At 31.0% G+C, this 15,880-nt stretch overlaps 1 protein-coding gene across 4 annotated transcripts in view; it reads right to left on the bottom strand.

The window, feature by feature from the left end:
• Window positions 1-15,820, bottom strand: part of LOC143067028 (ERO1-like protein alpha) — a 29,259-nt gene extending 13,439 nt beyond the window's left edge. For 2 of the 4 annotated variants that reach the window (XM_076239962.1, XM_076239964.1), the window contains exons 1-9: window positions 15,622-15,820; window positions 10,452-10,571; window positions 9,498-9,581; window positions 8,267-8,314; window positions 7,180-7,256; window positions 6,556-6,629; window positions 4,660-4,780; window positions 4,267-4,316; window positions 230-244 (exon numbers count right to left, since the gene is read on the bottom strand). In XM_076239962.1, coding sequence (XP_076096077.1) covers window positions 230-244; window positions 4,267-4,316; window positions 4,660-4,780; window positions 6,556-6,629; window positions 7,180-7,256; window positions 8,267-8,314; window positions 9,498-9,581; window positions 10,452-10,571; window positions 15,622-15,738 — 706 coding nt within the window. In that variant the 5' untranslated portion in view covers window positions 15,739-15,820. The remainder of the gene's footprint in view (window positions 1-229; window positions 245-4,266; window positions 4,317-4,659; window positions 4,781-6,555; window positions 6,630-7,179; window positions 7,257-8,266; window positions 8,315-9,497; window positions 9,582-10,451; window positions 10,572-15,621) is intronic. The other 2 variants (XM_076239963.1, XM_076239965.1) reach the window with 2 other exon arrangements.
• Window positions 15,821-15,880: the final 60 nt, after the last annotated feature.

Raw genomic sequence — 15,880 nt, 5'->3', positions numbered from 1 at the left:
TATAGTTGCTTAAATCCAAGTCATTTGGACTCTGTAGGACTGTTGCCTCATTAGCAATCATTCCATATATCCTTATTCTATATTAGTCATGCTATAAATTCCCTCTTGCCTCATTAGCAATCATTCCACATATCCTTATTCTATATTAGTTATGCTATAATATTCCCTCGATCTATTCATATTAATATACAGATGACAGATCAGTTCTAGCCGTGCCACACATGCCTACCTTTAAGATATGATGCTATGTAAAAATAACATATCTCAAATAAAGACCAAAAGATCATATAATTATTTCAAGTGTATGTAAGTAAGAACAGTAATACATAAGCAAAATAAGAAAATAGAAACATATTTAGAAAATTATGAATGAAATATATTGATACAATAATAAATTACATATTTTTCAAGTCAAAAACAAGTCACAAATCAAATATACTACTGTATTTGTCATAAATATATCAACAATTGTTGTTGATGCAGCAACAAATGCTAATAAAGGCTTATATTTCTGCTTTTTACTTCAAAGGCAAAAATATAATTGCCTGAATTTGTGTAATTCCATTTTTAAAGCAGTATGGTTTGTAACTGAAATTATCTGTAAAATGAAGATTAGTGATGTTTTTTATATGAAGGTTATTATAATATTTGTGATTTGTCTATAACTTCTATTCTACATAAAGTGAATTAAAAATAATTTCATAATAAGAGAAATTAAAAAACCTATGTTATGTGTATAAAGAATAAATTTTAAATTCTAAATATAGATTGAATTTGTTAAATACTGTCATTGTATCAAGAATTTATCATAAATGTAAAGAAATGAAAACCAAACCCCAATATTTTTTAAATGAAAAAGTTGAATTAAAACTAGAGATGTATCAAAGCTACACAAATGGCCCCGTCTCAAAATCTGGAGGTGTATAGAAAAAAAGTCTGTATAACTGTGATTTTCAACAATTTTCACAACAATTTTCAAAGTTGTAAACCCTTAATTTTTGCAAAACTTAGCGGAACGAAATGAAACTTAAACTTGATCTGTAACTCATCATGGTTAGCTTACATACCAAAAATCAACCCAATATCTGAAAGCATTTAGAAAAAAGGGTCGTATAACTGTGATTTTCAAAAAATTATCAAAGTCCAAAGCGTGAAAATACAGCAAAAATTAGCGGAGCGGAACGAAACTTAAACTTGATCTGTAACACCTCATGGTTAACACACATACTAAAAATCAGCCCAATATCTGACAGCGTTTAGAAATCAAAGCGCTGTAAGCACTGTAGGCAGTTAACCAAAAACCAAGGCAAACATAATTACGAAAACTGTGGCAATGTTGCTTCAACATTTTTTAAAGATTTAAAAGAACAAACATTAAACATTCATATATAATTGTACATTTATGTTCATTTAATGAATTAATTATGAAGGCAAATAATTCATATTTTATTAAGGTTTTCAATAGCAACGCACATGACCATTCGTGGTCATGAGTCTTTCATGAGTCAGCAGTGGTACAAATTTGCAATGATTGCAGTTCTTCTAGTTGATCGTAATTGTTCGTATTAGTTGACTGTTAGTAGTTCAAGATGACTTTAGTACGAGCTTGTAAAAGTATGAATGGACTTGCTTCCATGGAAAGCAAACTGAGTTTGTGTTGTACAGTACAAAAGTTATGAAACACAAATCAGACAAATGTTTACTACTACAGGGATCAATGGTGAGGTCTGACTGACCTGTCCATAGTAAATGTAAACGACTCCCACCTTCACTCCAAATCAACGATGTCTAAGTTTGGAATAAAATGACAGGTGTTAGGGTCTAGCAAAGTGATATGCATATGTGTCACATATGAGATTGACCTTGTATGTCATTCAATCTTTTCTGAAATGACAAACAGGAATGAATATGGTTTAGGCGTTGGTATCTCAATCTTTTGCAAGTTTTAAAAACACACACAAGAGGGTGTGGGGTGACCCTAGGGACTACCCCTATTTTTCATTTGATTTTTTATATTGTGCCATATATGAATATAATTATATGGTTTATGGGTGGGGATCTCGGCCGTTATCAAGTTTTCCAACAGGAGGGGTGGGGGACCCCAGTGACTTCCCCTATATTTCATTCGATTTGTTAAATTGTCCAATACATGAATATATATGGTTGAGGGGTGGGGATAAAGGAAATAAAGATATGAATGAATGAATGTTTCTAAGTTATCAAACAGGAGTGGGTAGGGTGACCTTAAGGACCCTCCCTATATTTCATTTGATTAGTGCTCATACATGAATATATATGGTTTAATTTAAAGGTTGGGATCTCGACTCTTTCCAATTTCTCAATCAGGTGACTGCAGGGACTCCCCCTATATTTCATTTAATTTAGAGTTGGGGATCCCAACTGTTTCAAAGTTCTTCAACATGAGGGGTAGGGTGACAACAGGGACTTCCCCTATATTTCATTTGATTTGTTATATAGTCTTATACATGAGTATATATGGTAAAGGGGTGATGATCTCGAATGTTTCCAAGTTCTCAAACAGGAGGGGGTACAGTGACCATAGGGACCCCCTTATAATTCATTTGATTTGTAATATTGTCCCATACATAAATATATATATTGTTTAAGATTGTGGATCTCGACCATTATATATTCTCAAACAGAGTGGCCCCACGAACTCCACCTATATTTCATATGATTTATTATATTGTCCCATACATGAATATATATATATGGTGTAGGGGTGGGGATCTTGTCCTTTACCAAGTTTTGGTCATTTTTGTCTCTTGTGGATAGTTGTCTCATTGGCAATCATACCACATCTTTTTTTTATATAAGAAACGTCCAGCTATTTTAACTGACCTATCAAAATTGAGAAGGAAAAAATACCCCTTGAACATGCATTACCAACATTTATCACTGATGAAAAAAAATTATACTGTTACCAGGAACATATATATTGTTAGATAAACTGTTCCCAGCTGTCACAATGTATTGGATTTTCACATTAAAATTGGTGTACAAAATATTATCTGCTTTTTCTTTCTTTTTCATATAAGTCTTTTGGTTTTTAATTCTAGTGTTTATATTTATTAACATGCATAGATGCATACATGTAGATGTTTTTTGTAACCTGTCTGGATTTTTTTAGTAGCCAAATCCGGGATTACCCTCATCCGCTTCCGGAATCGGATCCGATATTGTAATCTCTTGGCAGCCATTTTGGTTTCAATGTTGTTTTTGACAGATAGTGAGATACAATTTTACTCGGATTTACACATTATTTATCGGCGATTTTATGTATAAAGCTAGCGGTAGAACAAATTGAACATGGCTGTCATGAATAGTAATGATGAATATAAGTTTGAGATCGTTTATTAGGAAACTTTGGTAAAAATGTTTGCAAAGTTATTTTTTTATATTATTTCAAGGTCCGTCGGGCATGTCGTGCGTAGCTAGTAACAAAGTAGAAAGTCCGACTGCAAAAGTGGAAGGTCACAGACCTTGGACCACCGCTAATTTAAACCCCTGCGTCCAAATTGAAAAGATACGAAAATTTCGTCTTCTTTTAAATTCAAAATTGCCGCCAACAGTTGAACTTATATACGTAGTTGACTACGTATTGTCGACAAACAATATTCCTACGACTTTTGCAATTTGGGAAATCTTAACTACTTGTCTTTAGAGATTTTCGGCGATTAGATATTTCATACATTTGTTCTTTGACATCTTAGCCAAAAGCTCAGAGGATAATAAACTACATAAGGATTCCTAATGTGCTCTACTTCCTATGTGCAACTTCAAAACTTTTGGGAAAATCGACGATCATTTAAGGTTTTTCTGGTCATATTTTTTGTAATTCAGAATGAAAAGTATAAAAAAACTGTCCAATAAGTTACAAATAATATAGTAGCCAGCTAAATTATAACAATGGCACGTATTTCAGCATTTATTGGGTAGCACACAAATCCAGAGTGCTCGCATAAGGCAGCTTAACTGCCTAAAAAACTCTGTATAAAGGTTTGTAGCGGAATGACGAAATGACAGAATGACGGAATTACGGACAAGGGCAAAACTATATGGCATCCACAACTTTGTTGCAGGGCCATAAAAAAAAAACATGATTCCTATTCAATCTAAACAATAAAGAACAAACTTTTATGGCAATTAATGGCAGACTTTCGATACCATGAACTAGAACAATGACAGTATATAAACATCAATTTAAAATCAGTGCACTATTGTGATCCATTATAAATGTGTTACCTGCAAGAGACTGTTGTGGTGAATAAGGGGTACTTCCTTCTTCTTGTGGTCTAGAAAATAATACATTATAACTTTGTAGTTCTCAAGCAAATTTGCAAAGCAAAATTTGATATATATACTGAAATCCTTTGTACTGTGTTTACTTTTAACTTAAAGTATTATAAATGTTTATCTATTGCTATTTATCCCTGATAAATTATCATATTTATTTTTTATTTTCATTTTCTCTCTTTGTTCCATTCTGTGGCAAAGCTATCTGACTTATTCATACATTGTACAAAATATGATCAGCTTCTGTGTAATTAACCATATTCTTTAAAAGTTAGTTAATCAATGTTCTATTTTCATAATTAAAATTAAATGTACTATTTTTTCATTCAAATCTATTCGTACTTAAAGCAATTTTCTTCATAAATACTCCTCCAGATTCTATGTGCTGATGGTCCTTTATAGCCTGTGTATCTTTCAGGGTTAAGAAGTAGGTCAACGTAGTCACATTCCGATGAATTGTCATCTACCAAAATACATCAAATGATTACTGAACAAAATATAATATCATACTTGAAATCTCATTCCCAGACTGCTTTATTACTTTCTTTTATGTAATGTTAAAGGAATCAGAAATAATCTTGCTAATAAAACAAATCACTAGGTATGAAATTGCTATTGCATAAAAGTTAATAAGTATACAGCCATATACTGACCATAAAAATCACAGAATGTTTGCTATATCTTAAGGTATGTAATAGCCATTCTTTATAAAAGTTATAAATTGCTTCACTGAGCACAGCCTGATACGACCGCAGAGGTTGAACCCTAAACAGTTGGGGCAAATTTGGACACAATATTCAAGCTTGATACTGTCTGAATTTGAATTGTGATCAAATTGTTGACATAGTATAGGTTTCTGACACAAAATAAATGTCAAGATCTTACAAATCTATTAAGATAATTTGAACCCATTAAAAAACCTGGAATCCCCAAACTTTTTGAATCCCCCCTTGGAGCAATTACCCCCACACTCAATCCCAGCATTTTCTTTGTAGTATGGAACCTTGTGGTACAATTTCAGAGAGATCCAAACTCTTAAACACAAGTTATTGTCTGGAAACTAGAAAAATGCTTGTTTTGGCCCTTTTTTTGGCCCCTAATTCCTGCATGAATTGGTTATTACCCCCAAACTCAATCCCAGCCTTCCTTTTGTGATATGGAACCTTGTGGTACAATGTCAAAGAGATCCATACACTTACAAACAAGTGATTGTCCAGAAACTACAAACATGCTTGTTTTTGGCCCTTCATTCCTGAACTGGCACCATAATCCCCAAAAATGAACCTAATCTTCTACTTGTGGTATTAAACATTGTGGTACAATTTCAGAGTAATAGAAATACTTATACACAAGTTATTATCCTAAAAGTAGAATTATGCTTGTTTTAGGCCCCTATTTCCTAAACAGTTGGAACGCTCATCCCAAAATCAATCCCAACCTTCCTTTTGTGGAAACCTTCTCATTAAGTTTCATAGAGATCCATTCACTTAAACTAAAGTTATTGTTCAGAAACCAAGTGTGTCTCAGGACAATGACCCAGACAACATCATACCATTATACGATCCCCAAAAAATGTTTGCGGTCGTATAAAACTGGTAATTATAGTATATATATATATATAAACTGACCATCAAGTTCACAGAATGTTTGCTATATCTTAAGGTATGAAATGGCTATTCTTAATTAAAGTAAAAACCAGTGATTATTGTTTTCAGCCATATATATATATTATGTACACAGCCATGTATCACCATCATTGATGGCGATCCGATGGATACATCTGTTGTAGAGTTGTCACTGACTCAGACGTACTTATAATATAATTATTTTCTGTGACTGTATATTACATTAATTTGTAGGATCCTTTACTATAGATAATTTAGCTGATCTGTAACAATAACATCTTCATGCCTTATATATCATGTACTGCAGTACGCCGCTAGATTAAAACTGACGAGGAAAGGTAACACACGGCCAGCGAAAGCTCTTTTTTTTGAGAGCCCAGGTGGTCGTGTGGTCTAGCGGGACGGCTGCAGTGCAGGCGATTTGGTGTCACGATATCACAGTAGCATGGGTTCGAATCCCGGCGAGGGAAGAACCAAAAATTTGCGAAAGCAAATTTACAGATCTAACATTGTTGGGTTGATGTTTAGATGAGTTGTATAAATATATATATATATATATATATATATATATATATATATATATATATATATATATATATATATATATACTGACCATCAAGTTCACAGAATGTTTCCTGTGTATCGTCATGCTTAGTCCAGTTCCTCAATGCTTCTTTCGTGGAGTCACTAAAATATAAAACAAAAAATTATGTTTTTCAATGCAAATAATTTGCCCAATTCACAAAACAATTCACATAATCATGGCCAAATCCGGAAATCATAATTTTGACCATAATCCAAGCAGGAATACGGTCCATCTTTTTCTTTAGATTGGTATTAATTGCAATGGTTGTAATGTTATAGTGCATGAAAACAAATAAATCACAGGTGCTTAATCCTCATACTGTGAAGGATTTAAACAATAGTTTATTTACCAGTACAATGTAGATGGAAAGTTTATAATCTTAAGATATACAGAATTTAATTTTACTATATACAGTATTTCAAAGGGGTCATACTTCCTAAAATTGAAATCAAACATTTGGTTTTGTATTAGACTGTAGGTAGTCTTTACTATTATAAGAGAACATTAGCTTTAACTTAATCAGTTTGGGCCATTTTTGATGTGGCCAAATTTGGATAAAATTATTAAATTGGCTTTTTTCTGTTTTGATACATTTATTAAAGAAGAATACAGAAATAATAATGTGATTTTATCGATGCACATTATTCTTACCTGATAGTAGTGTTCAATGCGCCTAATTCTTTTTGTTCTTCACACGACTCATCCTCATCTTGAGCTTCTTTGGAATACTAAATAAAATACAGGTCAACATTGACAAGTTTATCGCATTTCTAATTTATACAATTATACATGAAAAACAGAGATGTGGAAAATTCATTGTAGGGGCAGCATGATAACATCTTGGATATATCTTGTTCTCTAATTTTTGTGCTATTTTGACATTTCCTGACCGGTGTGAGAAAAATATTTCTCCTCACTAGTGAAAAATCTGTTCTCTGTAAATGATTGGTTGAAATTTAATTGTGACGTTGAATTTTCTTATTTTCTTCTGAACTATCTTATTGTGACGTCATGGAAAAAGGCGACCATGCCTGATGACGTCACATCAAAAGTACACAACTTTCTTCAAATCTTTGAAAGGAAGGATACAATTCATTAGAGAAAGAGATTCCACCACTGTAACTTGTGTATTACAATATTTCTCCATACTCAACAGTTAAATTTTAATTATTTAAAAAGCTCGGCAAGCCTCGCACTTTAAATATCAAAATTTAACTGTCTCGAGTGGAGGAATATCATAATAAACTTGTTGCAGTGGTGGAATCTATATTTCCATTACACACACTTCTTTTTTGTATTTCTTGTCACTAACACCCTCCCATCAATATGGAATTTTCAGTCTGAAAGATCCTTACCTTAGAAATAAATTGTTGAAAAGAAAAAGATCAATTCAACTATAACTTTATAATGTGCTTGCAAACTAAAAATATAACATTGTGTTGTTTTCATAAAATAAACATATTTAGGCAATAATTTGAATTGAGATATCTCACTTTGTAACACAGAAAGACTTGCGGACAATGCACCACTGTCTGTAATTTGTTTGATTTTAATAACATTATTCTGTGGACTATTATGGTAATACATATACACATCATTTTGAGAAGCTGGAATCCGACCGAATTTCTTATTTCTATTCTCAAAGATGAACGAAGAGATGTAAAACTTATCTAAATTCAAGTATCTTTTGAATGAAATAAAGATGTAATTTGTTTTTTATTCTAGTTAGAAAGTTTACCTTCTTTTCAGTTGGTTCACTGCCTTTTAACCCTGGTGGGATTTCATCCTGAAAAAAAGAAGAAATACGTTTAAAAAAAAGTTTGTGTCAACTTATAAATGTCAAAACTAATAGTTTATAATGTGTTTAGTAGATCAAATTTGCTAACATGGTACATTGTCAACTTAATATATAACATTGTGTTGTATTACACAATATTTTGAATAAGTTATCTCCCTTTTTCATAGATAACATGCACTATTTATTACTGAGAAATAAGAATGTGTCCATAATTCACAGATGCCCCACTTGCACTATTATTTTCTGTGTTCAATGGATTGTGAAACTGGGGCCATTTGGCATAAAAAATATGAAAGATCATATCATAGGGAACATGTGTATTAAGTTTGAAGTTGATTTTTTTCAAAAAACTATCTTGACCAAAAATTTTAACCTAAAGATATTTTATATGTTCAGTGGACCTTGAAATTAGGGTAAAAGCTCTAATTTTGGCATTTAAATTAAAAAGAGCATATCATACAGAAAATGTGTACATTTGTACTAAGTTTTAAGTATAAAAAAGAAGATGTGGTAGGATTGCCAATGAGACAACTCTCCACAAGACACTTTGATTGGGTGTCAACTTCCTCAAAAAACTGCCTATACCTTGACCAAAAACATTAACCTGAAGCGGGACAGACAGAAAAACACACTGACAAACAGACTGAAAAACAAAATGCCCCTAAGAAGGACATAAAACAAACATTAAAAAACAATGTCATGTCTGCCACTGTGTTTACATAAAATATAATTTTTGAATTAAAACAAAACCTGTTCAGTAAACATTTTTTATTTAATCAATACATCAAGGTTACTATTTACATGTTATAACAACATAAACATAAATTCTATTAATTTAAATATGTTTGTAAAGATCTTTTAAAATTTATGTTTGCTTTCCTATTGCTAGTTTGTTTTTAATTGCTCTTAGACAAAGTTTTGGTACTTATTCTATGATTATTACAGATAGTTAACACTTTTTCTTAAATAATCATTCTTTTTATGTTTGCTCACCTATAATAGAACTTTTTCACCAGTAACTGTTTCCTAATGACTATGGTCCAGCTTTTATGCTATGTGGATTTATTATAATGACCAAAAACAGTAATATTCTGAAATAATGTAATCTTATAGATTTTTTCCCCACTGCAGATATTGATATATTATACATGCATGCTATTTTCATACTGACCTGATTACACATATCTACATGGCAGTCTTTAAGAGCACATCTGCTATCATCTGACCAAAATGGACATGTCTTTTTTAAATTAACCTGTAGAAGGCCAAATGTTAGAATAAGACTAAATATTCAAAACATTAATGAAATAAAGCTAAAATAATTATTAAATGATGAATGTGTCTAATGGGATACAGATGCTCCCCCTTTATAAATATTTGGCAAATTTGACAATTTTTCAATTTACAAAGGGACATAACTCCAGAACATCCAATGTGAAGCCTTCAAAATTTGATCTTGATTTGAGACTGCAGAAACTGCAAATTAGCTATTTTTCAATTTATAAAGGGACATAACTTGATAACAGTGACAGTTATGCCATGCAAATTCAAACTTGAACTGTGTTTGGTGGTAATAAGCATTGTGTTAAAGTTTCCTTAAATTTGGTTGAGGCAAACAAAAGTAAGATACGTACAAAGAAGGGGCATAAAAACATGGACCAGATTGCTAGATAAAAATATGCAACTTAAGTGACTTAAATAAAATCTGATGCTTTCATCCATGGTTTGATGGCAAAGATTTATAGGCACTAGAATCACTGCAGTAATAGCAAAAGTACTTATAGTTATGGTCATGATTCAGTATATATATAAATGATTTACATTAAAAACAAATTAACACTGTTAGATTAAGTCTGGGCTCTAATTTAAATAGTATATAGTGTTGTTTATCAATACACATGTCACACATCTGTAACTTGGTAGGCTATGAATTTTAATCAACTATGTGGTACATGCATTAGAAACATAACCTTACATGTATACATGTATTGCCTTCTCAGAACATTCATGGTATAAGAATAGTGGAACCAGAAAATACTTATTGATATGAAACAATTTTTTCAGTGCTTGTCATTTGGTATGTCTGCTTACAAATATTTCTACAAATTAGTGCTAATAAATTTACCTTAAAATATCTGAAGTAATCTTTACTAAGTAGACTCTGTAATCGAGGGTATATTTTCTGGTTGTTTATGCTGTCTAAAGTCTCAACTTTACACTTACAATCATCTACCTCTCCTTGTAACTGAAACAGACAAAAATATACAATGTACTATAAATACTTCTCCTTGTAACTGAAACAGACAAATATATACAATGTACTATAAATACTTCTCCTTGTAACTGAAACAGACAAATATATACAATGTACTATAAATACTTCTCCTTGTAACTGAAACAGACAAATATATACAATGTACTTTAAATACTTCTCCTTGTAACTGAAACAGACAAATATATACAATGTACTTTAAATACTTCTCCTTGTAACTGAAACAGACAATTATATATAATGTACTATAAATACTTCTCCTTGTAACTGAAACAGACAATTATATACAATGTACTTTAAATACTTCTCCTTTTAACTGAAACCAGTGGTGGATCCAGAACTTTTCATAAGGGGGGCAGGGGAGTGCTGGTTGACCTTAGGGGGAATTGGGGGGGGGGGTCCAGTCATGCTTCAGTGATTCCCTATATAATCAACCAGGACCTCCCAAGCCACACCACCCCCCTCCCCATTGGATCCGCCTATGTGAAACAGATAATCATATGCAATGTACTATAAATGCTTTTCTTTCAACCTTCATATAACAAACATTCAATATATATAAATAATATGATGCTTTGTATTTAATTCAGCTGATTAATGTTCACAGGTTTTTAGTTTTGTATGTTTTGTTTTGAGAACTGTTGTTTGTCTTTTTTCTTCTTTTTAGCCATGGCATTGTCAGTTTATTTTTCGACATTTGAGTTTGATTATCTCTTTGGAATTGTTCCCCTCCCTTTTATATGATACTGTAAAAAATTAAGTTGGAAATTAAATTGACAAACAATCAGACTCCAATATCATGAATATGCCTGTAAATTTATTATTCAAAAATAATCGTGATAGGAACTACTTTTATTTAAAATATTAACTTTGATCTGCACAAATGGATACGTTTGTTATTATATTATAATTGCTCAATATAAAAAGGATGAATTATTACTAACGTTGAATGATTATACTGTAACTGCTATATTATTGTATACAGTGACAGCTGTAGGAATTCTCAATCACAATATAAACCTACTTATTATTTATTATTGAAACAGATGTCATGCTACCAAATAAGTACAACTTCATATCAGTATATAAAACCATACTACTGTAAAATAACAATATCTGAATTTGTCAAAATCATTTTTGCATAATAAACTTATTTTGACATCAGTTTTTTACATTCATTAGTATGTTTAGATTTCTTTCTACATAATTTTTTTCTTTCGGTCTATATGTCATGTATGTTATATACATTCATCTTAATTTCTTTCTTAGACAATACATGTGATGCTTTTATTGCATTATAAGTTTGTGAAAATTATACTTGTTATATGCTAGAATACATTTAAGAGGACCTAAGTGTTGCTAACTTCACCTTCTACTAAATATTTGTTCAAATTTATATAGATCCCCAACAACGAACAATTCAAGTTATGTACATATGCATGGTCATCATTTCTTACTATAAAAAAATATAATTATGTTTGATGTTTATATTTTAGAGGAATAGATATTTTCAAATTGGCCAAACAGAATGAAAAAAATATATACTAGTAAATATCTTTTATTTTAGACTGCTGCCTAATTGATGCACCTGATAAAGTAAGATCTCAGTCTTAGTCATCAATGAAAAGAATTTGGTACAATGTATGTAGTTTAAAGGCAAACATGCGGAATTTTTTTTACAAATTCAAAATAAAGAATTACTGGTCGATCCACAAGAATATAATGTAATTCATTAAAAAAAGTAGAGGATGGACATTCAGTGATAACAATAGCTAGCCTCACATTCCCCATTTGCATTAGGTGGGTCAAATGAGACAGATTGGATTTATGAAAAATAAAGTTGAAATGATTAATTATTTCACATATTGAGGAATGAAACAAAAGATTTTTTAGAAATATGTTTTTATTCCATCAATATGATTAATACAAAAACAATTAAAAATGTCAATTATATTAATAATGGTTACATACAATGTATATGAATATGTCTTATCTTAAATGACAATAGATATATAGGAAGATACATAATCAAATATTCTTAAGAAGGCTGTTAGTTTTCTTGTTCGAATTGTTTTACATTGTCTTATCGGGGCCTTTTATAGCTGACTATGCGGTATGGGCTTTGTTCATTGTTGAAGCTGTACGGTGACCTATAGTTGTTAATGTCTGTTTCATTTTGGTCTTTTGTGGATAGTTGTCTCATTGGCAATCATACCCCATCTTCTTTTTTATATACTCACGGGTACAAAAATTTCAGCAAAAAAAATAAATATTTGTTTTCTCATTACAAATTTTATTTATTACACTATTACAATATAGTTATTACTTTATGATATGGTACAAAAATTAAAATCGATTCGGTTTGGCCCCAGATGACTTTTAAAATGTTTATATCATTGAAAAAGCTCCAAATTATCTCAATTTGGTGCAAAAATGCTGTTTTTTTACATTAAAATTGATATATTTTTTTAAACTCAATGGTGACCTGTATTTTTTATTTATGTTTTCAAATAAGCTGTACACAAACTAAATAATTGTAAAATTTTTAAAAGCGATTTCTGTTCGTTCTTTTTTTATTTCGATATTACCTCTATTTCTCCTATTAGTTCAACAGAAAAAAAGGACATTAACAAAAATGTATGCTTCTTTAGGATGCAGATTGTAAGCTTAAATGAACGGTGACCCCATTTTTTTATTTCATTTTTCTATTAAGTATATGATAAAGTTCATTTATAAAAAATATAGCAAAATCCTATTTTACAAAAAAAAAATGATTTATACCCGCGAGACCCCTTAAATGCTATATTACTGCAGAACTGACAGACATTAAATTATATAAGATATAGAACATTTTTATTTAGGAATAAGCTGAAAGATGACCTGACACCCCATGATTTTACAAGAAAACATCAATAAAGATGAGAAAGCAGCATACATGTTTCAAATTGTTTCACAAAAGGGTTGATGCAGCAACTAATATGTACTTCTGGACTTTAATGTGGAGATTGTAGAAGGCATTATCTTCCAAATTTGTTTTTAAGTAATAACACAAGGAAACTGTACATACTATTTAATGTTTTATAGAAAAAATGGTGATTTTATTTGAAGATGTGGTGCATGAGTGCCAATGAGACAACTCTCCATCCAAATAACAATTTATAAAAGTAAACCATTATAGCTATATGTCGTTCTTTTAACTTAAGAAGAACATTCCCCATTTCCATTGTCAATTTTATTGATACTGTTAAAATATCAATATTGTGTTTGTTGTTTAGGACGTTATTTTTGTTTTGGGTGACTGATTTTTACTGAGGCTTATGGTCGGATATATATTTTAATTGTAATGTCTTTTTGTTGGCTAAAGGTGCTAAAATGGCTACATTTTCCTCTCAAAATTTACTCTGTTTACAGACAAATCTATGCATCTTGAAAAGCTTTAAAGCATAGCATGCCCCGCCCTAGATAGATACATTTTGAATATGTAGAAAAAATATAAGCATTAACAGAATTTTGCAGTGCACTTTTTTTCATTCCCCCTGAAAGTGCCAAAATAAAGTTGGGAAAGTGGTTTGAGAACTCACCCACAGGTAATAATCGAAGTGACCTGTATTGATTGACATGAACAATAGATACCTGACAATAATTGGTAATTTAAACTGTGTACCTGAGTGGACCATATATCTAGTGAAACTCACCTGTTAAAAGTGTTTGTAAATTTTATCATCTTTGGCAGGGGCAAAAAAAAAAGCGCACTGCAAAACCCAGTTCGTTTTGAATTTTCTAAATCATACAATACATTTGAATTTTATGTATCTACAAATGTAGGGCATGCTATGCCTTAATTATTTTCCAGATGACCAGGCCAGGGTTGTCTGTCATGTCTGTCCTCAAGAGTAAATTTATAGATGAAACACACATTTAGTCAAAGGGTCCACATGAACCTTAACAACTTCAATCATTGTGCTTCAACTAATTTGTTTTATATTAGCTTTATGGTCCAGGTAATTTGGAAAATAAAATATTATATTCTATTCTATACTACTGTATTCTATTCTATACTACTGTATTCTATTCTATACTCCTTTATTCTATATACTACTGTATTTTATACTATTGTATACAAATACAAATATTTTTATTGGCACAAACTCATTAATAATAAATGGTTAAGACCTATGGCATTACATATAACTATAATAATTGACATGGTAGAATGAAAGGTTTCATGATAACATACATGTATCATGTTATTATGAGAAGTTACAAAATGATGTATCATATGAGATCACTATTTCTTATATTTAGACACTCTGATCATACATGATATGAAAGAGGAAGACAGTCTAAGTAATAATGCAGAGGTATTATTAACCAATAGAGATATTTTTTCATCAACAGTAATGTTACGCTGTATTTGAAATATAACATTTATTTTATTTTCTAATATTTCTCGCTTTGAGGTATATCTATCATGTCTATTACATTTTAATAAGAAATGTTGTTCATCCTCAATTTCCCCATTTTTACAGACAGGACAGTATCTTTTCTCTCTAGGAATATTAAGATGTCTTCCCCTTTCAATCATTAAGGGATGTGCACTTATGCGTATTGTATAAATAATATGGTTAACTGTCACAACCTATCAATGACAATGTTTTTTATTGTGTGATGATGCTAGATATTCATTTCTTTCGAAAAAAGAGTAGGCTAATGCCGCTACAAGGCAGCACTTGCACCCATAAAGTGGAAAGGGATTAATATAAGTTGCAAAACTTGTTTCCTAATCCACTTTAAATAAATATGTTTAAACTAATTAACTAAACCATATTGCCATATTTGACAGAGTCCTGAATTCCCTTATTTTTCTTTTCTGGGAGAATAATTTATTTCCTTGCAAGCAACATTAAGTAATCATCATCCTTATATTAGACAACTATAACTATGTACTGTAATTTGTAAACTATAGTATAGAACTACTGTAGAAGAAATCAAAACAACACTCAACAGTGTCTAACTGTCTTACCTTACAAAAACATCCCTCTGAATTACCACTGACAGAGCCACTACTATAATTTATCGCTACAAACTCATGTAAAAATAAAATGTTCAAAAGTATGACAAGCTTCATATTAAATAACATTCCACTTTTCACGAAACTTCACATGATTTGTGTTTCCCGTGTTTATTTTGGTGACCTGCAACACCTCGGCGGATGTTATTCCACCAAAATATAGTTCTTCTGTTATGAAAAGTTTTAATAATCATTTCAATATATAAAAACT

This window comes from Mytilus galloprovincialis, chromosome 3 (genome assembly GCF_965363235.1).
Source record: "Mytilus galloprovincialis chromosome 3, xbMytGall1.hap1.1, whole genome shotgun sequence".
Lineage (NCBI taxonomy): Eukaryota > Metazoa > Mollusca > Bivalvia > Mytilida > Mytilidae > Mytilus > Mytilus galloprovincialis.
This window is presented reverse-complemented; position numbering and strand designations above follow the sequence as displayed.